This window comes from Elephas maximus, chromosome 1 (assembly GCF_024166365.1).
Source record: "Elephas maximus indicus isolate mEleMax1 chromosome 1, mEleMax1 primary haplotype, whole genome shotgun sequence".
NCBI lineage: Eukaryota > Metazoa > Chordata > Mammalia > Proboscidea > Elephantidae > Elephas > Elephas maximus.
In genome coordinates, this window is record NC_064819.1 from 215,403,877 (window position 1) to 215,427,040 (window position 23,164).

General features: G+C 37.2%; 1 protein-coding gene across 11 annotated transcripts in view; it reads left to right on the forward strand.

The window, feature by feature from the left end:
- The window catches only part of UTRN (utrophin), a 610,574-nt gene that overhangs the window by 534,955 nt on the left and 52,455 nt on the right, over nucleotides 1-23,164 (forward strand). For all 11 annotated transcript variants that reach the window (XM_049902936.1, XM_049902887.1, XM_049902897.1 and 8 more), the window contains 3 exons: nucleotides 879-1,036; nucleotides 2,757-2,923; nucleotides 8,721-8,832. In XM_049902936.1, the coding sequence (XP_049758893.1) occupies nucleotides 879-1,036; nucleotides 2,757-2,923; nucleotides 8,721-8,832 (437 nt within the window). The remainder of the gene's footprint in view (nucleotides 1-878; nucleotides 1,037-2,756; nucleotides 2,924-8,720; nucleotides 8,833-23,164) is intronic.

Consider the following 23,164-nt stretch of genomic DNA (forward strand, 5'->3'; position numbering starts at 1 on the left):
ATGCTTTTTACTTTACAATTTTTTTTAATAAGTCCTTTAAATTTGACCAAATGTGTTTTATTACAGGAAGTAAAACAAAAATTAAATTTTTTTTTATAACTAATAAGGAATAAGAAGCTGATTGGGTTTTCTCATGAGATTCTTCTGAAAATAAAAGATACCTCCTTGTACTTTTTAGTGTTTCTTATAAAAAATAAATTTGAGTATAGTAATTTTTAAAAGAAACCAAAGTTGATAAGTGAGTCTATTAAAATTTAAAGGTTTGCTATTTACGGGTTATTTATTGCTCTGCTAAATTGTGAAGGCAGCTTTGTTTTTGACACATTGCCTTTCTCGAGAAACCCTTATTGAGGTGATAAAATTAATCCACTTATTGTACCATTTATAAAGGAAGTTTGTATTAATTCATCTGTTTATATGTATGGGTATCCCTAGGTGGTGCAAACGGTTAATGTGCTCAACTGCTAACCATGAGGTTGGCAGTTTGAGTGTACCCAGAGGTACCTAGGAAGAAAAATCTGGTGATCTGCTTCTAAAAAATCAGCCATTGAAAACTCTATGGAGTGCAGTTCTACTCTGACACACATGAGGTCGCCATGAGTTGGCATTGACTCAATGACAACTTTTTTTTAAGTATTGTCGTATAATAGTACATTGTCTTAAGAAACGTGATTACCCAGATTTCTAATTACAGACACACTAAATATTAACAAACTGTCCAGTCTTGAGCATTGGAACTCATGGGAAAACTCTTCTGATTCATATCCCTCTGAAATTTCTTTTTGACCTGCAGACCTAAATCCACTTAACCAAAGATATATTTTAAGTAAAAGAACTCTGTAGGCAAGTGGAAGTTAACCCCTTGCCTCTCCTTGTAGATCTCTTTAAGGAAGTGGCGGGGCCGACAGAAATGTGTGACCAGAGGCAGCTGGGCCTGTTACTTCATGATGCCATCCAGATCCCTCGGCAGCTGGGGGAAGTAGCAGCTTTTGGAGGCAGTAATATTGAACCCAGTGTCCGCAGCTGCTTCCAACAGGTAAACACAAAGATCACTGGTGCTTAGGATGTATTGAATAGGGTCTTGAGGATGTGCTGAGAAACGGAGCAGGGAGCTTGGGCTAGAGCCAATGATGGGAGACTTATGGGACCATCCCAATACATTTGCATTTTATTTCTTAAGGCATATTGGATTCAAGGGACTCTGACTCCCTCTGGAGGCTGATTATTTCTCTTTAGATAAAATAGTTAATATGTGCTGTGAGGTTGCTATGATTTGCCTATTTTTGCCCTGACCTCATCTCTTCCCATTCATCCTGTTGCCATTCTTTCCAGCCATTATTTCCTTCTTTTAGTTCCTTGATTCTTGCCTAGCACCTTTGGACATGTGCCTTCTATGTTGAACGCTCTTCCTTACCCTCTGCCCTCAAAGCCCCCTCCCATAGCTAGTCGTTATTCATTCTTTAGATGTCAGCGTAAATCTCACATTCTCAGAAAACATTTCCCTGACCCCTTCAGATGAGTTTATGTACCTGTGTATGTGTACGTTAACGTCCTCCACCTCTTCTTTACGGTACACATTACAATGGTAATTATATACTAAATTGTGTAATTAATTGTTTAGTGTTTGTTTCTTCCTAAATCTGAGCTCTATGAAGACAAGGACTGTGTGTGTATGTGTGTGTGTGTATGTGTATCCATCCCTGTATACAATGCCTTGAACATCATGGCTATTCAATAAATGTTTGCTAAAGAAATTAATATAAATGCCCAGAGTTCCTTGTTGGCAAGATTTTTAAAAAATAAAATTGAAAGGTAAGTGTCTTAGTTGCCTAGTGCAGCTGTAACAGAAATACCACAAGTGGGTGGCTTTAAAGAATAGAAATTTATTTCATTTCTTAAGGCCAAAAGTCCAAATTTAAGGTGTAGCTCTAGGGGAAGGTCCTTCCTTGTCTATTTCAGTTTCTAGTAGCTCCCAGAAATCTTTATAGATGCGTCCAGCTCTGTTTCAGCCTTCCTCTTCTTCCTGTGTGGGTCTCTGTGTCCATACTGGTCTTTTCATTACTCAGAAGTGATTAGGTTTAGAGCCCACCCCACTCAGGAAATCTGACCTAACTAACATAACAAAGAAAACCCCATTCCCAAACAGGCTCGTATTTACAGATATTAAAAAAAAAAAAACCAAGCCCATTGCCACTGAGGCCAGGATTTCAGTACATATTTTGGGAGACACAATTCAATCCATAACAATAAGTTCTGTTAATAACAGTGTTTCTTAGAACTTGCTTAAAAAAGGAGAATTATGTACAAAATTTTATATAGATCCAATCTAAGTAACTGTTTATAAACTAAAAGAGGACTTTAGTTTCTTTTTAATCTTTACTGAGTGTAAAGGCATTTTAGAAGTGTTACTGCTGATGCATATAGATGTCTTAGAAGCATTTTATAGGAACACGGTGTCTACGTGACAGGATTACCTAGAACTGTCTGAGGTTTTTTTTTTTTTTAATCTGAGTAGTATAAGTTTTGGAGATTTTCTTCTTTTTCTTTGTATATAGTCATTTCTGCTTTTTCTGCCTTTAACTTCTAGACATTTCTTGCCTTGTAAGAAACTTAAAAATTTAAAAATGTACCTGACAAGAGTTATATAATGTTCCTTTACTTCTGCACAGATTTTCAAAAGACTGTGAAGCCAGAACGCTTCCTGCAGTTTACATGAAGATGTTGTCTTCATTTTAACGTATTTGTTTCTTCCCCAGAATAACAACAAGCCAGAGATAAGTGTGAAAGAGTTTATAGACTGGATGCGCCTGGAGCCACAGTCCATGGTTTGGCTGCCTGTTTTACATCGAGTGGCAGCAGCCGAGACTGCAAAACATCAGGCCAAATGCAACATCTGTAAAGAATGTCCAATTGTTGGGTTCCGGTAAGATAATTTGCTAATGTTGGCAGTAGGCTATTTTTTTATTGTATTTGTAGCTGTCCCATTTATGCCCATTTCAGGGTTTGTCCTCTAAATAAGTATGATGCTTAACATATTTTATCTAAAAATGGCATTCCTCCTTATAACCAGTGCACGAACCTTATTTTTATTATTAGTATTATTGTTATTTTTATTTGCTGTTCTGCTCTGGAACCAGCCATTTTTTACAAATTTCTATTTACAGGTGTCATAGAAATGTTCATGCATGATAATTGTTTGGCTGATTGTAAATATATGGCCCTGATGGAATTTGGTGGGTGTTCGCAGGCCTTTGTGGTCAAAGTTAATGAGCAAGAAACAACATTTAAATACTGAGAAGTAATCAAATTAATTTTCATGACTTCTGCTGAGTTTCTTGTGAAGTACTTTACATACTTTAATGTAATCAGACTCCTCATTTTGTGACCCCAGGGCATCCTGTCTGCAGTATCTATGGTTTGTCCCAAGCTGAAGCTTCTTGCCTATCATGATCCTTCTACCTTATTCTCTTAAGTTGAGAGTGCATTAGACCTCTTAGAGTATGCTATGTTTTCCTTCTGGGAGGAGTCTGATAAATAACCTCCAGTTTAATTAGGAAATTTATTATGAAATGGGAGTTCCTGGGCAGCACAAACGGTTCATGTGCTAAATTGCTTAACCAGAGGTTAAAGGTTCAAGTTCACCCAGAGGCACCTCAGAAGAAAGACCTGGCAGTCTACTTCTGAAATATCAGCCATTGAAAGCCCCGTGGAGCACAGTTCTACTCTTAAACACATGGGGTTGCCATGAGTCGGAATCAACTTGATGGCAACTCATTTGGTTTTTTTGGTTTATTGTGAAAGAACATAAGCCTACTGAGCAGGGAACTCAAGATTTTCATGTGTATCTTTTCATTCGTGTCAGAAGAGAAATCTGCTAAGATGGTGATGAAGAGTTAAATGAGGACAGCTGGGGTTATTATTGTTGTATATAGACCAAGTTTCTTGAATTGAACAAAATTTCTTTAATTTGACTTGACTTCATCAGCATGGAAACCCTGGTGGTGTAGTGGTTAAGTGCTATGACTGCTAACCATCAGGGTTGGCAGTTCAAATCCGCCAGGCGCTCCTTGGAAATTCTACGGACAATCTACTCTGTCCTATAGGGTCGCTATGAGTCGGAATTGACTCGACGGCACTGGGTTTGGTTTTTTTTTTTTTGGTTTTTCATCAGCATAATTTGTATGGACAGCATCATTGCATTCTCTGTAGATGTCTAGCTTAAGAAATAGAACTCAAATTTCCTGTTCTTCTATAAGTTACAGTATGGCTGCAGAGACAATCCTAAAGTGTTATAAATTCACTGTGGTTGTTAGTTCTACCAGGATCAAAAGGCAGTTAGTTGTCAGGTGAAGCAGGGTCAGCATAAGCATGACAGCCAAGGTAACTGATGCCACAGTGGAAGTCAAAGTGCAAATGCTGGGAAAAAGAAGACAAGAAAGACACAATGCTCAAGACAGTATGCTTCTTGGAATGGCTAAGTTTTAAGAAATTGCTAGACATACATACACAGAAAAAAAAAAAAAAATTGTTGCTGTAGAGTCGATTGCAACTCATAGCAACCCTATAGGACAGAGCAGAACTGCCCCCAGAGTTTCCAAATCTTTCAGTTAGCAACCAAGGTTTTAACCACCGTTCCACCAGAGTTCCTGCTAGACGTATGTAGACAGAGAGGAGAGGAAATAGTGGAGTGTGGCAATCCCAAAATCTGGTGTGACGATAACCAAATGAGAGATATAATCATCAGAGCTAATAATAACTGCCATTTATTGAGTGCTCACAATATGCCAGGCCCTGTGCTAAACGTATTAACGTTCGTTATTTCATTTACTCTTCGTGTAAACCTTCTAAGACTGGTATTATTAACTCTAATCATGAAGGTACTAAGACTCAGAGATTAGGCAACTTGCTCAAGGCCAGATATCCAGTAAGTGGAGGTAAAGTCGAGATTCAAAATCTAGATCTTTTTTTGACTCTGGAGTCAAGTAAGGTATTAAAAAAAATGGTGGGGGGGGCAAATTAGTTTTGATATTAGGAAACAATTGGATGCTACTAAACAGAACAGTTGATTTAGGATATTGATTATTAGACTGTATAAATTACTGATTATTACACTGTGTAAAATGTAATGTGAAACCAGAGGAATTTCAGATTAATTGACTTGGGAAGAGAGACTGGCTTTATACAAGCTGGTCTTATGTGACCATTGCTATAGCGCAGAGATGCAGTAAGGGCTCAGAGGGCTGTGCACACGGAGAGCAAAAAAACAGGTTAAAAAAAAAAAAGCTCTTAGCGTTTGGTTGCACCTTTAAAGTTTTATTTCTTAAAATCTTTATATGAAGCAGTGCTAGCAAAATACTAAGATTTAATAAAGCTGGGTAGTGAGGATGTTCATTATTCTGTACTTTTGCATAAACTTGAAATGTTTCATAAGAGAAATATGAAAGAGCAGTTATAATGGGTGAACAATGTTAACACTCGCATATAGTTGTCTCCAAGATAAAGATACGAGCTTGGATAGGTAGTCAGACATCAAGCTTGCAGCAGGATATATGGAAAGCAGTGAAGTCTAGTTTCTGTGAAAACTAGCTCTGGAGTTCACACTGCTTGAGTCTGAAACGTGGATCTACTGTTTGGCTGCGTAACTTTGGATAAGGTAGTTGGCCTTCCTGAACCTTGGTTTCTTCACCTTGAAAGCCTATGAGTGTCTTCTCATAGGAATAAGTGAGAAATGAAAAATGCAGAGGACAATACCTATCTCAAACAGGGTTGTTGTTTTTAAGACCTGCCATCGAGTTAGCCTCCTACGCATGGCAACCCCACACACAGTGGAATAAATGCTGCCTGGTTCCTGCACCATCCCCATGATTGTTTGTGGATCGGACTTTTGTGATCCATAGGGTTCTCCTTGGCTCATTTTTGGAAGTAGATCACCAGACCTTTCTTACTAGTCAGTCTTAGTCTGGAAGCTCACTAAAATCACAGCAACACTCACACCTCCACTTGGAGGTGGGTTGTGGCTGCCCAGGAGGTACATTGGCTGGGAATCAAAACTAGGACTCCTTCAAGGAAAGTGAGAATTCTGCCACTGAGCCACCAATACCCCCTCTAAGCAGAGTAGGCATTCGATAAATATAAGCTGTTTTTATGATTATTAATAACATCATTATTGGGATAGTAGCTAAGCAAATCAGTGTCACTAAACTGTCCCATTAAGTGAAAATACCAGAAGTTTTAAACCTGAACAGTGTAGAATAGGTAGGTCTGGTTAACTCTTAGGTAAAGGGACATCTCTTTCTCTGAGGCTGCAGGGAAGAATCAAAAGACAAATACAGAAATAAAGATAGAGGGGTTGTGAGCAGTATGAAAACCTTGACTTCATCCAGGCTATCCTGTAGAAAGCTGCCACTTTAGATATATAGTCATTTTCTCTGAACTTTTTTTAGTAATACTGCTAGAGTTTTTCTCTAATTACTTCCAAATGAAATCTTAGATTTACAGATTGTTTTGTAAGCTGGGAATTGTTTCACTTGGGATCTCATACAGCTGCTTCTCGTAGAATAGATAAGTTAGAGGTTTATTTTCCTTTTGTGTATAGCAAGTCCAGAATGTCAGCAATCCAGGACTGGTATGGTGGCTCCATGGTCACCTGGACCCCAAGCTCTGTCTTTCTTTCTGATCTCCCATTCCTAACATGTGGCTTCCATCATCATCATCTCATCCTAACAAGATGGAGGTCAGGTTCATTTCCAGGAAGGAAGACAAGGGACAGTGCCTCTCCCAACTGACTCAGTTCCATGACACTAGAAACCCCACCCAGTGAATTTAACTTGCATTGCACTGGTCACCACTCTGCACAAGAAGGGCTGAGAAACAGTATTTTAGCAGGACACGTTGCCCACTAACAGTGCAAAGCCTTTTACTAAGGGAGAAAGGCTATCTGCCACAGGAATATTCTGCAATAAACAAGACTATACTTTAAAAGAGAAGATGTCAGTCATATCTATCAAGTCATGCTGATAGGTCGAAGAATATTGTTAGTGTAGGTGATTGTTTCAAACCAGGAAGCTTCTCTGCCAAAGTAAGATGGCTGTAGTGTACACAGTTAGGTTTTTCCCAGAATGATTAGTAAGGGATCTGGTAGGTCATTTTAGAAGCTACGCAGCACTTAATAGGTTACAGTATGGACCTCATCTAACCTTAAATTTTGTTTTTACTTCCATATTATTCATCTTATTATTCCAAATATCCTTCTGTAGTATGGCTATGTTTAGGAGCCCTGGTAGCACAGTGGTTAAAGCACTCAGCTGCTAACTGAAAGGTCAGTGCTTCAAACCCACCACCTGCTTCGCAGGAGACAGATGTGGCAGCTTCTGTAAAGATTTACAGCCTTGGAAACCCTAAGGGGCAGTTCTACTCTGTCCTGTAGGGTCACTGTGAGTTGGAATTGACTCAATGGCAGTGGGTTTAGTTTTTTTGGATGGCTGTATTTATGTTCTTAGTTACCACCAGTCATTCAGGCAGACTGAACAGTTTGAAAGAAAGTAGTTTCCATGTAAATCCACAGAAACTTAGTATCTAGAGCTTTGTCTCCCAAAATAAGATTCCGCAAATCAAAGTTAATATACAGTGCCGTTCTTATATGAGAGATTTAAAAAACACTATTTCCATTCAAGAATGCACTGTGATCAGTTTTATTTAATTTCCTGGTTGTCTTAGTTATCTCATGCTGTTGTAACAGAATTACCACAAGTTGATGGTTTTAAAAAAGAGAAATTTTTTCTCTCATAGTCTATGAGGCTAGAAGTCCAAATTCAGGGATCCAGCTCCAGGGGAAGTCTTTCTTTCTCTGTCAGCTCTGGGAAAAGTCCTTGTCATCAGTCTTCCCCAGTCAAGGAGCTTCTCAGCTCAGGGACCCTATGTCCAAAGGACACGCTATTCTCCTGACTCATGTTTCTTGGTGGTGTGAGATCCCCGTGTCTCTCTACTCATTTCTCTTTTTTTAATATCTCAAAAGAGATTGACTTAAAACACAACCTAATCTTGTAAATTGAGTCCTAGCCTCATTAACATAACTACCTCTAATTCTGCCTAATTAACGTCATAGAGGTAGGATTTACAACACATAGGAAAATCACATTACATGACAAAATGGCAGACAGTCATTCAATACTGGGAATCATGGCCCAGCCAAGTTGACACACAGTTTGGGGAGACACAGTTCAATCCATGACAACGATTTTAAATATTCTTTTCCTGATGGTTAGTTTAAACCAAATATAAAAATGCCTTTGTAAATAAATAGTGTCTTTGGGAGGGAATTTTGAGATTCATTTGTTGTTGATGATAAAACTGATATTTTAAAATTTGATGTCTCATGCTAATTACCATAACTCCCTTCTCTGCCATCTTGCATTCATATTCAAACATTACAGAAATTCTTTTGTTGTGGATCTTTGTCTTCCCATCTTGTTTAAACATATGGAAGCGTGTTTTAGAAACTTGAATTTAATTTTTTTTTTCTCACTTGGTGGTTTCATTCATTTCCTTTATGAAATTCAGGATTCTTTGTTCTAATTTGAAACTAAGACTAAGTAAATCCCAAGTTTATGAGAACTTTTATTTCCATGGTGATTTGGATGAATGAAATTCTTACCACAAATGATTGATTTGTACTAAATAATAGGCATAAAAGCCAATGAATTTTCCTTTTTCCTTTCTAGGTATAGAAGCCTAAAGCATTTTAACTATGATGTCTGCCAGAGTTGCTTTTTTTCTGGTCGAACAGCAAAAGGTCACAAATTGCATTACCCAATGGTGGAATATTGTATACCTGTGAGTACTGAGCTATTGTTTTGTTTTTTTAATACGTTACTTTTGAACGAACCAGTCTCTAAAATTTTATTGCTTACTTTGAGTTAACCTTTTTTTGGAAGAAAAAAGTCACTTTCAAATTACTAATCATACTTTTGGTGTTGTTTTATTTTCTTTTAAGTAAATACATCTATATTGAATTATCGTACCTTCACAGAATAATTTTCAGAAAGATTAATTTATTAAAGTTTCATTTACATTTGTATTTTTATTTTAAACATAATTTTCTTAGTATCAAAGACTTTTAAGAGTTCACACTGACCTACTTTGAAAATGATGCTATTTGATGGGAAATTATATTTCTTTTATACATATTAAAATGCATTTTTATAATTAAATGTTATATTCACATTACCAAAAATGTGAAAAATAGAGAAATTAAAAATAGCATCCATAAATCTAACTCCTGAATAAACTATCTTCCAATATTTTCCATGGCCCTGCTTTTGTTAAGATTTTATTTATTTTTATATTTACGTAATTTTGATGCTGCTTTTTTCACAAAACACTTTAGTTCGTAAGTGTTCCCGCATGTTGTCACATGGTACATCTTTCCTAGTTATAAAGTATTTAATTGAGAGCATTGCTATGATTTACCCTACCATTCCCTTAAATTTGGACATTTAGTTTATTTTCCGTTTTTTAATATTATAAGTTACACTCTTATAAATATATTTATGGATATATATATTATATAATATATATTACAGGTATATATATATATTATATAAACTATATTTCCATAGGATAAAGGTCTAGAAGTAGATGACCAGGGTCAATGAATATGAGTATTTTTACAGCCAAACTACTTCACGCCAAGTTGTTTTTCTACAGAATTGTATGCCACTTTACATTATTACACTTCGTTATATCTCGATCATTACTACAGCCTCACTAGCACTGGATACTGGTTCCTGTTATTCCTTTGATATAAAGCTATTTTTTTTCCTTTCTGAAGTTATCCTCATTTTCTGTCAAGAGCTATTCTTTTGTTTTCCTTCCAAATAGTGAACCAAAATTTATTCATAGAGCTGTACATTCCTTCAGTTTAGGGAATTGAGTTATTTTCTGGATCATAAATTGACAGAAAGGCAGCAGTACTTACAAGATATACACATAAATCTCACATTCTTAGGTATCTTATATCAAATAAATAGCTATCCTATAAAAAAAAAAATAGAGAGGAAATCTCTAGAAAATGTTCCTGAATAATAGTAGATAAAATATACATAGTGGATAATAATTTTAATTAAGAAAACCAAAATCTCCCCAAGATAATTTATTATGAAGCATCATTTATTACTATTATTAAAACTTATTTATTTACTCAATAAATAAATATTGTGTATTTGCCACGGGCCTGACACTGTCCTCAGCTCTGAGAAATCATCGGTGTTCTACCAACGCAGACAAGATGGCTGACTCTAGAGCTACTTGCCACTTAGGAGGAGGGGCTGTGTGACAATGAACAAGAAAACAAATAAATGAGATCATTGCAGTTGGTAATCAGTGCCTCTAAAGAAATAAGTGGATAATGAGTAAGAATGATTAGAGGAGGCATTTTAAATAAAGAAATAAGAGAAGGTCTGTCTGAAAGTTAGCATTTAAGTTGAGAATGAAGGATGAGAGGCAGCTGTGCAAAGAGCTAGTGGAAGAGTATTTCAGAGAGAAGAAATAGCTTGTATGGTGGTCAAGAGGTGGGAAGGAGATTGGCACAACTGGAACACAGGAAGTAACTGGAGCATATTGTACAAGGGGCATGCAGTAGGTAATACTGGCTGCATAATTTGCAGAGACCAGTGCAAATGAAAATCTGAGGCCCTTTGTTCAAAAATTACTAAAAATTTCAGGACAGCAACAACAGGGAATTAAACCAAGCTCAGGGCCCTTCTGAGTGTGGGGCCTGTACACCTGCATGGGTTATGTATTCAGGAACTGACTCAAGGAATGGGAACGAGGTGGATGTGACTGGGAACAGGAAGAAACTTGAGTGAATCGCACCATGGTGAAAGTGGGAGATGGGACTAAAGAGAGAAGCAGGTATCAGATGGTGCGTGTGGTCCATTGTAAAGAATGTGGGCTGGGGAGCAATATAGTGTTAATATTTACATGATTATAGCTAGAAGTTTAGAAAATTGATTATAAAGAGCTAAAGTCAAAATGGGAAAAAATCATGACGTAGTTATAAGTTGACTATAGTAAAAATATAGTAAAAACATATAAAATCACTGTTTTTCTATAAAAATTAAACACAGTAACTCCTAAGGTTTTTGCAAAATACCTAAACTGTTTGAAATCAACATATTTTCAACTTCTGTGTTGCTTTTATCTTCCTCTTTACATCTATAATGCATATGATAAATGCATTTGATAAATGCACATGATACAGCCTAAAGTCATTGACCAGAGAATTGCTAATAACAAATTGCTTAAAGTCCCTTATATAATTTTTTTTATCCCTTTTGTACTGGAAATACTCATTATAAGAAACTAGGAAAAACAGTTTTAAAAAATGGCTATAGATGACAATGAAATTGTTAATATAAAAGTAATTAAGATGGTTGTTGTATATAATTGCTCAGAATATTTGTGTCCATATAAATTTTATGAAGCAAATAAAATTTTACTTAATATAATTTTTAATGCTAGCTTTAAAATTCTGTAAGGTGCCTGCCTGTAATGTAGTGGATCTAGAGTAACTGGGATCCTCACCTTTACAAGTTTAAAAACGTGATTTTTCGGTTCACCCAGAACAGTCAGCTCTGAGGACAGATTAACATTAACCAAATGCATACAAGACTTATTTAAGAACCAGAGGCCAGTTTATCAGTTTACACTGAGAAATATAACTTCCAAGTGACCACAATATTTGTATCGATTTTTCAATGTATTCTTTTTGTGCTAGGAAACTAAGTCAGTATCAGAAGGTTTTTAGGTGAATGTCGAGTTAGGGTATGAGGCATTGGTGGTTCAGTAGTAGAATTCTCTCCTTCCATGTGGGAGACCCTGGTTTAATTCTTAGCCAGTACACCTCACACACAGCCACCACCTGTCTGTCAGCGGCTGTGACATTGAACGGGTCTCAGCAGAGCATCCAAACTAAGACAGACTAGGGAGAAAGGCCTGGTGGTCTACTTCCAAAAATCAGCTAATGAAAACCTGTAGATCATAACAGAACATTGTCCAATCCACAAGCAATCTAGGGTTGGCACCGCACTGGGCAGCGTTTTGTTTCCTTGTACATGGGGTTGCCATGAGTTGGGAGCTGATTCCGTGGCAGCTAACAGCAACAGAGTTAGTGTAACGAAATTAACTGACCTAAAGGAAAATAGAATCAAACATTTCCATCTCTGCTACAGGAAGCATACCTACCAGTTGGGTAATGCGTGAGAATCACTGATTCACTGATACACTGATAAATTTCACTCTCCAACAAGAATTTAAATAAAATCTGAGAACGATGAAAAGGAAATCAGGAAAACAATACCATTTATAATAGCCCCTAAAAAAAAAAAAAAAAAAAAAAATCACTTGAGAATAAATCTAACCAGAGATATAAAAGACCTATACAAAGAAAACTACAAAACACGACTCCAAGAAACCAAAAGAGATCTATGTAAATGGAAAAACATGCCATGCTCATGGATAGGTAGACTCAACATTGTGAAAACAAAAATTCTACTCAAAACAGTTTACAAATACAATGCAATACTGGTCCAAATACCAACAACATTCTTTAAAGAGATGGAAAAACTTATCGTTAACTTTATATGGAAAGGGAATTCCCCGATAAGTAAAGCACTATTGAAGAAGAAGAATAAAGTAGGAGGACTTGTACTACCTGACCTCAGAACCCACTATATAGCTTCAGTAGTAAAAGCAGCCTGGTACTGGTACAACAACAGATACACTGACCAATGGAAAAGAATTGAGAACCCAGATGTCAATCCATCCACCTATGGTCACTTGATCTTTGACAAGGGCCCAAAGTCTATCAAATGGGGAAAAGACAGTTTTTTTTAACAAGTAGTGCTGGCAAAACTGGATGTCCATCTGCAAAAAAAATGAAACAGGACCCGTACCTCACACCATATACGAAATCAAACTCAAAGTGGATCAGAGACCTAAATATAAAGCCAAAAACCATGAAGCTCATAGAAGAAAAAATAGGATCAACACTAGAGACCCTAAAAATAAATAATAAATAAGTGGCACTAACAGGATACAAATCACAACCAACAACACACAAGCTCCAGAGGATAAGCTAGAGAACTGGGATCTTCTAAAAATTAAACACTTATACTCATCAAAAGACTTCACCAAAAGAGTAAAAAGAGAACCTACAGACTGGGGAAAAAAAATTGGCTTTTGCAAATCAGACAAAGTTCTAATCTCTAAAATCCACAAGAAAACTTAACATCTCTACAACAAGAAGACAATCCAATTAAAAAATGGGCAAAGGAAATGAACAGACACTTTACCAAAGAAGACATTCAGGTGGCCAACAGACACATGAGGAAATGCTCACAATCTCTAGGCATCAGAGAAATGCAAATCAAAACCACAATGAGATACCATCTCACCCCAGTATTGTTGGCACAAATCAATAAAACAGAAAATAACAAATGTTGGAGAGGCTTTGGGGAGATCGGAACTCTTATGCATTGCTGGTGGGGGATGCAAAATGATAAAACCATTTTGGAAAATGATATGATCCTCCCTTGGAAAGCTAGAAATAGAACACCATATGATCCAGCAATTCCACTCCTAGGAATATATCCTAGAGAAATAAGAGTCATCACACAGATATATGTACACCCATGTTCACTGCAAAGATACTGAAGATTTTTATCAGCTTCTGCAGTCTGAAATTGATCAAACATGCTATCAGGATGTGTTGATATTTACTGGTGATCAGAATGCAAAAGTTGGAAACAGAGAAGAAAGATCCGTAGTTGGAAAATATGACCTTGGTGATAGAAACAATGCCAGAGATTGAATGATAGGATTTTGCAAGACTAACAACTTTTTCATTGAAAATACCTTTTTTCTCCAATGTAAACGGTGACTATACACATGGACTCACCATGTGGAATACACAGAAATCAAATCAGCTACATCTGTGGAGAGAGACGATGGAAACCTCAGTATCATCAGTCAGAACAAGGCCAGGAGCTGACTGTGGAACAGACCATCAATTGCTCATATGCAAGTTCAAGTTGAAACTGAAGAAAATCAGAGCAGGTTCACGAGAGCCAAAATACAATCTTGAGTATGTCCCACCTGAATTTAGAGATCATCTCAAGAGTAGACTTGACACATTGAATACTAATAATGACCAAAGACCAGACGATTTGTGGAATGACATCAAGAACGACATACATGAAGAGGTCACTGAAAAGACAGGAAAGAAAAAAGCAAGATGAATGTCAGAGGAGACTCTGAAACTTGCTTTTGAACGTCGAGTAGCTAAGGCAAAAGGAAGAAACGATGAAGTAAAAGAACTGAACAGAACATTCCAAAGGTGCCTCAAGAAGACAGAGTATTAATGACATGTGCAGAGAGCTGGAGACAGAAAACCAAAAGGGAAGAACATGCTCAGCGTTTCTCAAGCTGAAAGAACTGAAGAAAAAATTCAAGCCTCGAGTTGCAATAGTGAAGAATTCTATGGGGAAAATATTAAAAGATGCAAGAAGCATCAAAAGAAGATGGAAGGAATACACAGAGTCATTATACCAAAAAGAATTAGTTAACGTTCAGCCATTTCAAGAGGTAGCATGTGATCAGGACCTGATGATAGTGAAGGAAGAAGTCCAAGCTGCACTGAAGGCATTGGTGAAAAACAAGGCTTCAGGAACTGACGGAATATCAATTGAGATGTTTCAGCAAATGGATGTAGTGCTCGAATTGCTCACTTTTCTATACCAAGAAATTTGGAAGACAGCTACCTGGCCAGCTGACTGGAAAAGATCCATATTTATGCCTATTCCCAATAAAGGTGATCCAGCCAAATGTGGATATTATTGAACAATATCATTAATATCACACGCAAGCAAAATTTTGCTGAAGATCATTCAAAAGCAGCTACAGCAGAACATCAACAGGGAACTGCCAAAATTCAGGCTGGATTCAGAAGAGAATATGGAACCAGGGATATCACTGCTGATGTCAGATGGGTCCTGGCTGAAAGCAGAGAATATCGGAAGGATGTTTACCTGTGTTTTATTGACTGTGCAAAGACATTCAGCTCTGTGGGTAATAACAAGTTATGGATAATATTGCAAAGAATGGGAATTCTGGAACACTTAACTGTGCCCATGAGGAACCTGCACATAGATCAAGAGACAGTTGTTCATACAGAACAAAGGGATACTGAGTGGTTTAAAGTCAGGAAAGGTGTGTGTCAGGGTTGTATTCTTTCACTATACTATTCAATCTGTATGCTGAGCAGGTAATACGAGAAGCTGGACTATATGAAGAATGGGGCATCAGGATTGGAGGAAGACTCATTAACAGCCTGGGTTATGCAGATGACACAACCTTGCTTGCTTAAAGTAAAGAGGACTTGAAGCACTTACTAATGAAGATCAAAGACCACAGCCTTCAGTATCGATTACACATCAACATCAAGAAAACAAAAATCCTCACAACTGGACCAATAAACTGCATCATGATAAACAGAGAAAAGATTGAAGTTGTCAAGGATTTTATTTATCTTGTCTCGACAATCAACAGCCATGGAAGCAGCAGTCAAGAAATCAAAAGATGCATTACATTGGGCAAATCTGCTATAAAGGACCTCTTTAAAGTGAAAAGCAAATATATCACTTTGGAGACTAAGGTGTGCCTAACCCAAGCTGTGGTGTTTTCAGTCACATCATATGCAAGTGAAAGCTGGACAGTGAATAAGACAGAAGAAGAATTTGTGCCTTTGAATTGTGGTGTTGGCAAGGTATATTGAATATACCACGGACTGCCAAAAGAATGAACAACTCTGTCTTGGCAGAAGTATAACCAGAATGTTCGCTAGCAGCAAGGATGGCAAGACTGCATCTTACATACTTTGAACATGTTGTCAGGAGGAGTCAGTCCCTGTAGAAGGACATCATGTTTGGTAAAGTACAGGGTCAGCAAAAAAGAGAAGACCTGAACAAGGTGGATTGACACAGTGGCTACAGCAATGGCTGAAACATAACAAGGATTGTAAGGATGGCGCAGGACCTGGCAGTTTTTCGTTCTGTGGTACATAGGGTCTCTCTGAGTCGAAACTGACTCCGTGGCACCTAGCAACACCGACAGCAATGTTCATTGCAACATTGTTCACAGTAGCAAAAAGATGGAAACAAGCTAGATGCCCATCAACAGATGAATGGATAAACTGTGGTACATATACACAATGGACTATTATGCAAGAAACAATCTTTGATGGTTACGAGGGAAGGGATGAGTGGGAATGGAAAAACACTTAATAGACAATAGATAAGTGGTAACTTTGGTGAAGGGTAAGATAGTATACAATACTGGGGAAGCCAGCACAGCCTATACAAGGTAAGGTCATTGTAGCTCCGTAGACACATCGAAACTCCCTGAGGTATTGAATTGCTTGGCTGAGGGCTGTGGGGACCATCATCTCAGGGAACATCTAGCTCAATTGGCATAACATAGTTTATAAAGAAAATGTTCTACATTCTACTTTGGTGAGTAGCATCTGGGATCTTAATAGCCTGTGAGCAGCCATCTAGGATACTCCTCTGGTCTCATCCCTTCAGGAGAAGGAATAATGAAGAAAACTAAAGACACAGGGGAAAGATTAGTCCAAAGAACTAATGGACCACATCTACCACGGCCTCCACCAGACTGAGTCCAGTACAACTAGATGGTGCCCAGCTACCACCACTGACTGCTCTGACAGGGTCACAATAGAGGGTCCCAGACAGGGCTGGAGAAAAATGTAGAACAAAATCATAACTCAAAAACACCAGAATTGCTGGCCCGACAGAGACTGGAGAAACCCTGAGAATATGGCCCCTGGACACTCTTTCAGCTCAGTAATGAGGTCAACCCTTCAGCCAAAGTTTGAATAGGCCCATGGAACAAAACAAGACTAAAGGGGCACACCAGCCCTGGGGCAGGGACTGGAAGGTAGGAGGGAGCAGGAAAGCTTGTAATAGGGAACCCAGGTTTGAGAAGGGAGAGTATTGACATGTCATAGGGTTGTTAACCAATGTCATACATCAATATGTGTACTTAGTGTTTGATGAGAAACTAGTTTGTTCTGTAAATGTTCACCTGAAGTTCAATAAAGTAAATAAATAAAATCTGTAAGTTACCCAAAAATATTCTTGTTGAGTAGTCTTCTCAAAGTAACTTACCATTTTTAAGATTACAGTTTATACAGGGATGGATTCATTTTCCAAGAGGTGCTTTGCTCCTTTCTAAAGTTCATGTAGTGATCTTATCAGCAACCTACTCATAAATCATCTCCATGACAGGTCATTTTCTATATCTGACCCCACAACTTTTTATAAAATAACTAGAATATATGCAAATTGCATCTTGAAAGGCACACTCTTGTGTTTTATAGTAATGAATTAACTTGATGTATCTGCTTTCCTAAATTTTCTTGTCATCCACATTCTTTGAATTTTTGCTCTCCTCTTTTGAATAAGCTTTATTTATTGTTCATCCATCTTTTACCCAGTAGTCCCTAAACTCATTTAATGTCTGCTTTACAAAGTGAACGCCAATGAGAACTTGTTCAGTGCAGTGATAATAAGTACTGCTTGAGTGTTAAATGGATCCAACCCTTGAGTACAGATCTTGATGTTTGCAGACTTGGTCTCTTTCCCCTTCAGGTTTCTGTTTCAACTGAATTTGAATGTTTCTGTTGTTAAAAGCCTTCTGCAGTTTGTAACCCTTACTTTAAACCTCCAAACTCGTATCTTACCCAAAAAATATTTCACCAAATATATCAGCTGTTAACTTATTATCAATGACAATTGTTTGTTTTTAGATGTAGGAAGACTATGGTATATGAGTTACCTATCATGACTTATGAAGGCATTTGATGAGATTGCTAACAAAACGGTTATATGAGAAAATGTATATTTTTTCTTTCTCCAGGAAGTGGGTTTTTTTTTTTTTAACTCCCACCAGTCTCGTAATCAAAATTTGTACATATAGGCATTCTTTCATTAGGTTCAGTAAGAGTTCATCCTCGAGAGACAACGTGACATTAGGTTTAATGTCCTTCACTACTCACCAAATCCTACTTTCTCACGAAGTACAGCTGAATTCTATCTTTGTGTGTGAAATCTTCCGAAAGTCCTCTAGCTTTCCTTTGCCAGCACGCTTCCTTCTATGGCTTCTACCAGTAGCCTGTACTTCACCAGTTAGTACTTGATTCTGTGTTATATCATTTCTCACTGTGTGGTGTTTTTGCCTCCCTGCCCAATTTTTTGAAATCCTCTAGCACAGGGATGAGTCTTATACTTTTCTCACTGTGCTTACTTAAATCTGGATCATTGAAGCTAAATGAGCTCATATCTGACAGTATAAATACTAAGAGGTCATTTAATTCATCCTCATTATGAGAAAAAAGCTAAGTCTTAGAGAAGGTAAGTGATTTGTACAAAGTTAGTGCCGTGGATTTGGTGATTAACTCCAATAGAGGGGGAATATACACACACACACACACACACACACACATTGTATATATATATGTATATAGGTGTATACATACACACAATTGAGTAGATAAGTATTAAATAGGTTAACTTACCTGTACTTTTTTACCTTCTCTAATGCTTTTTAACAATAAAGCAATAGAACACTACGGGCTCATCAGTTAATAGAAACAATTTCTCGATTTCCGTAAATTAAATATTTGTTGGAATTATTTTCTCCCAATAGGAAACAGTAGATTTAGATGTTTTCTAGTCTTGCTCATCATTCACACTCCCCCCAAAAAATGATAAATTTACTTGCATTTCAATCCCTTGCCTTAATGTTAGCACATCAGTGAACAGTGTTTTATGTATGCTTACTGGAATCTCGTATTTCTTGAGTATGCTGTTATATACCAGGCATTTTTATGGAGACTGAAGATAAAATATAATGAAAGAGAAAAAGGTCTCTATGTGGACAAATTCAAGAAGCCTCCCTAACACCTTTTGGAATAATTAAGCTTAAGGATCAAGATAGTAGTCAATCTTTTTTCTTATTACCTGTGTACTACACCGTGTTTGAATTCAGAGTTATCATTCATTTAAATAGTTACATTTTATATCAAAAATGTTCTGATCTTAAATTTAATTTTTATTGAAATAGGAGTTTGTAAGCATTAAATTTCATAGTGGAAATCACCCTAATTGGATCTTTTTAAATCATCTTTGTTGTCTTCAAAAGCTATTGAGAATAATCAAACTTTAATTCAAATTAGAAGTATTTTTATATGTTAGGACTCATAAAAAGATATTTCTTTTTTTAAATGAAGGGGGGGATGGTGAATTTCATGTATGATAAATAAGAGTCCATGTAGTTGCTGACAATAAGAGAGAACTGGATAGGGTTAAATGTTAAGAAGAATGGGAAATGATTGGAATAGCTACTGAGGGCAATCCTGAGTCACCAAGAGATGAGTAAATTGGTTGCTACATTGCTGCAAGGGTGCAGCTGAGGTTAATTGGCAAGGTGTTTATAGTTTGTGACTCCATTATTGCTCAGCACCTTTTATCATTTAAAAAAAAAAAAAAAGGTAGGGATTGTTGAGGCCAAGGCAATGAAAGATTCAAAGCTGTTAATGATACTGTGGTTGATTTGGGTTATCTCCATGCTGAAGAAATCCCAAAGGAGGTTGAGGGGCTACAGAGCAAGATGATGGGACAACTGAAAAAAACAAACAAAAACAAAACAACAAAAAAAAACTGTTGCCGTCAAGTCAGTGTTGACTCATGGTGACCCTATGTGTTATGGAGTAGAACTGCTCCATGGGGTTTGGGGGCTGTAATCTTTATGGAAGCAGATTGCCAGACCTTTCTCTCCAGCACCACTGGTTGGGTTCAAACTGCCAATAGTAGCCAAGTGCAAACCATTTGTGCCACCCAGGGGCCTTTTTGATGGGGGAAAGGACAGGTTTCTTCATATTAAAGAAGTGGAAGGAAGGGTCAAGAAATTTCAGTCAGGAAAGATTTTCTAAAGTTAGAGATTTGAACTCAAAGCTGTTTGAGTCATGTTGAGGCCTGAGGGATACCATACCCGTGTGTGTGAATGAAGTGGAACGGACAGTGTTTTATAGATACGATGACATTTAGAAGATGGTCACTAGGTCTCTATCAGTGACAGTTAATAGCAGGGTCTAGCAATGTACTTTCAAAGGGGAGTGGAAGAACTGGTTGTTTTTAGTAGGTGATAAGGCTAAAACTAAAGAGAAAATGGCATAAACCTCCGTTTTTCTTGACGTTCTGTTTAAATCCTTTACCATGCCATTGAGTCTGTTCTGACTCATAGCAATCCTATAGGACAGGGTAGAGCTGCCACGTAGTGTTTCTAAGGAGTGCCTGGTGGATTTGAACTGCCGACTTTTGGTTAGTAGCCATAGCTCTTAACCACTATGCTGCCAGGGTTTCCTTCTTGACCTTAGTGAGGGAGGTATTATATAGTCCATAATGGAGAGGATGGTAGAAGAAATGGGGGTATCAGGATTCATTTAAAGAGAAAGGTTGAAAGAGCAGTTATAAATGAGTTGTAAGGGACTATGTTCATAAGCAAAGGCACAACAAGTATACAAAAATGGGGAAAGAAGGGCAGATAGACAGAGGCCATGTACATTTGATGGTTGACAGTGACTCAAACCATGAGGAGAAAATGAGAAATGGGGAAAGGTAGTAGGGAAAGTACTTTACCCAGCTGACTCTCAGGGACTGAAGGGCTAGCCAGGATAAGAACATGGTTTAAATGACAGGTGAAGGAAAAAGAATGGAATATTTGCAAAATTCTGTTGCAGAAAAGGTCGGCAGCATCAGCATTCTAATTGTTGGTGTAGATTCATTACAAATCCCCCTGCTTACCTACTGGATTTTGAACAGAGCTAGTTTGTACTAACAGTCTCATTGAGATTTTGTTGAGAAGAGGGGAGAACAGAACAAATGCTTCAGATGTACTTAATATTGCTTATTAAGTTGTTAACATTGAGAATAGATTTGTCACTTGCATTTTTAAGCAAGTGTGTGTGGCTTTCAAGCAATAGGTCTGAGCATATTCTTGTTGATATTAATATATGGGGAAATAAACCAAATTTCATATTTTCATGCTTTTAGGAACTGCGGAAGAACCACAATTTTCTATAGAAACAAAAGTTGACTTTTTTAAGTTAAAAGTTAAGTCACGCCTTTCCTATATATACTGTATGTTGTTGGCAAAAGAAAACAATAAAAACAAAGGGAAAAAAAAAGCTAGAAGCAATTGCTTTGCCCACCCCTTTTGACCCTTGCCAGCCTCAATGTATTTGAGACTATAAAAATCAAATATAAGAAAATGCTGATTCATTCTTTGGAAAGCTCTACATTGCGTTAGTGTAGTTTGTTCTTGGCAGTCTTGCTCCTTCAGAGGCAACTTGGGATGTGTGCCAATATGCTAAAAAGGCAGCCTGGTTGCTGTTTCTCTGACCTCAGCATCCTGAAGTGGTTTTTCAGCCTTAGCTCATTGTACTTTGTTTTCCCAGGGAGGCTAGTGCATTTAGATCGTGTCGCTAGCTTTTAAGGTGAGGTCTGACAAGATCCATTCTACTTTGAATGACTTGTTGCCCTGCTTGTTCTCGACCCATTGGTGACTCTGTTAGTGCTTATTTTTTCCATTTCCTTTTTTTCTGTTAGGATTTGAAAAGTGCTGAGCTTTTCTTAACTCATTTCGTCCTATCCGTGGAACTCAAACTGGTTGAAATCAATGAAACCAAAATAAAAAATTGAGAGATTATTTTGCAAGTAAAAAAATAAAATAACTATTGAGGGTGTCTTTAAGATAAGTCCTATGATGTTGAAATGAGCTGCCTAGAAATATGCATATACCATTTGGGACTATTGACTTCCGTATTTAAGAGCTAATGAGGGCACTGTTCAACACTGATTTTGGCACTCGCACACAGTCCAAATGCTACTGTTCAATTATTCTACTCATGTGCCAAATGACTGTATTGTTTCCTCTATAACCTTGATATTCCTCTTTGTACTTCTTTGTTTTCCTCTGAGTGTAACTGATTCAGATTTGTAATTAACACTGAGGAGTATTTGCTAAGGATTAGATAAGAATACCATACAAAGTGATGAATTGACTCCCTCCCAAAAATGTTAAGAGTTTTAAAACTAATATGGGTTTTTTTTCCCCTTTATTTGTGGATCTTTTTGTTGGTTTTGTTCAAATTGTTCATTAATTAGAAGTTGGGTGTTTCAGCCTTCAGTTATTTGGCATCCTTGTAAACAGCTCCTTTGTTGGTGCTGCTTGTGGATCTTTGGTGCTATCGTACAGGTTTTTTGAGCTGAAGAAATAAAGCAATTTATTCAAGCACCTACTTAAGTATCATATAGTGGGGGTTAGCATTTCCAAATGCTAGATTTTTCTGGATTGTAGCCATACTGCTCTTGTGATTCATGTCAATGAGGAGAAGACTTTCCAGCCATATTTCAATGTTTTTGAAGTTCAGTAGTGCAGAGGTGCCAGCGTTTAAGATAAGAATATGCAATTTGAAATAACAGAGATATACGGCATAAAACGTTCACACTTACATGTAGATATACCAACACAAGCAAAGGACAGATAACTCTCAATTCTGCTGCGTAAGAAGCATCTGTATTTGTTCTCAATCAAGGAATAAAATGGAGGAAAATTTTAAGCACTCCTACTTTTTTTGAGGGTTGGCAAAAGAAAACCTCAGTAACAAAAGATCATCTGTTTCCAGCTTACACAGGGTTTTGTTTGTTTGTTTAGGGTTTTATTTTTTTACTCTGATAGATGTATCCCAGAGTAGATTTTATAACTCACTGACTTTTTCGTATTTTATTTATTCATTTGTATTAGTTGGTAGGGAGAAAGTTAAGAACTAATTCCTTCTTATTATCCAAATATGTTTTCAGTATTATCTCACTGTTACTTGGTATAGTGGAGGGTAGTATCAGGTTGTGTATTTGCATGCCCACATGTCCATGTAAATTCACTTCTGAAACATTTTTCACGGTGATTCAGTATCGTTAGCTTCCCAAAATGACAATGCGAAGGACAGTACTCATTTGGATATTTGAGT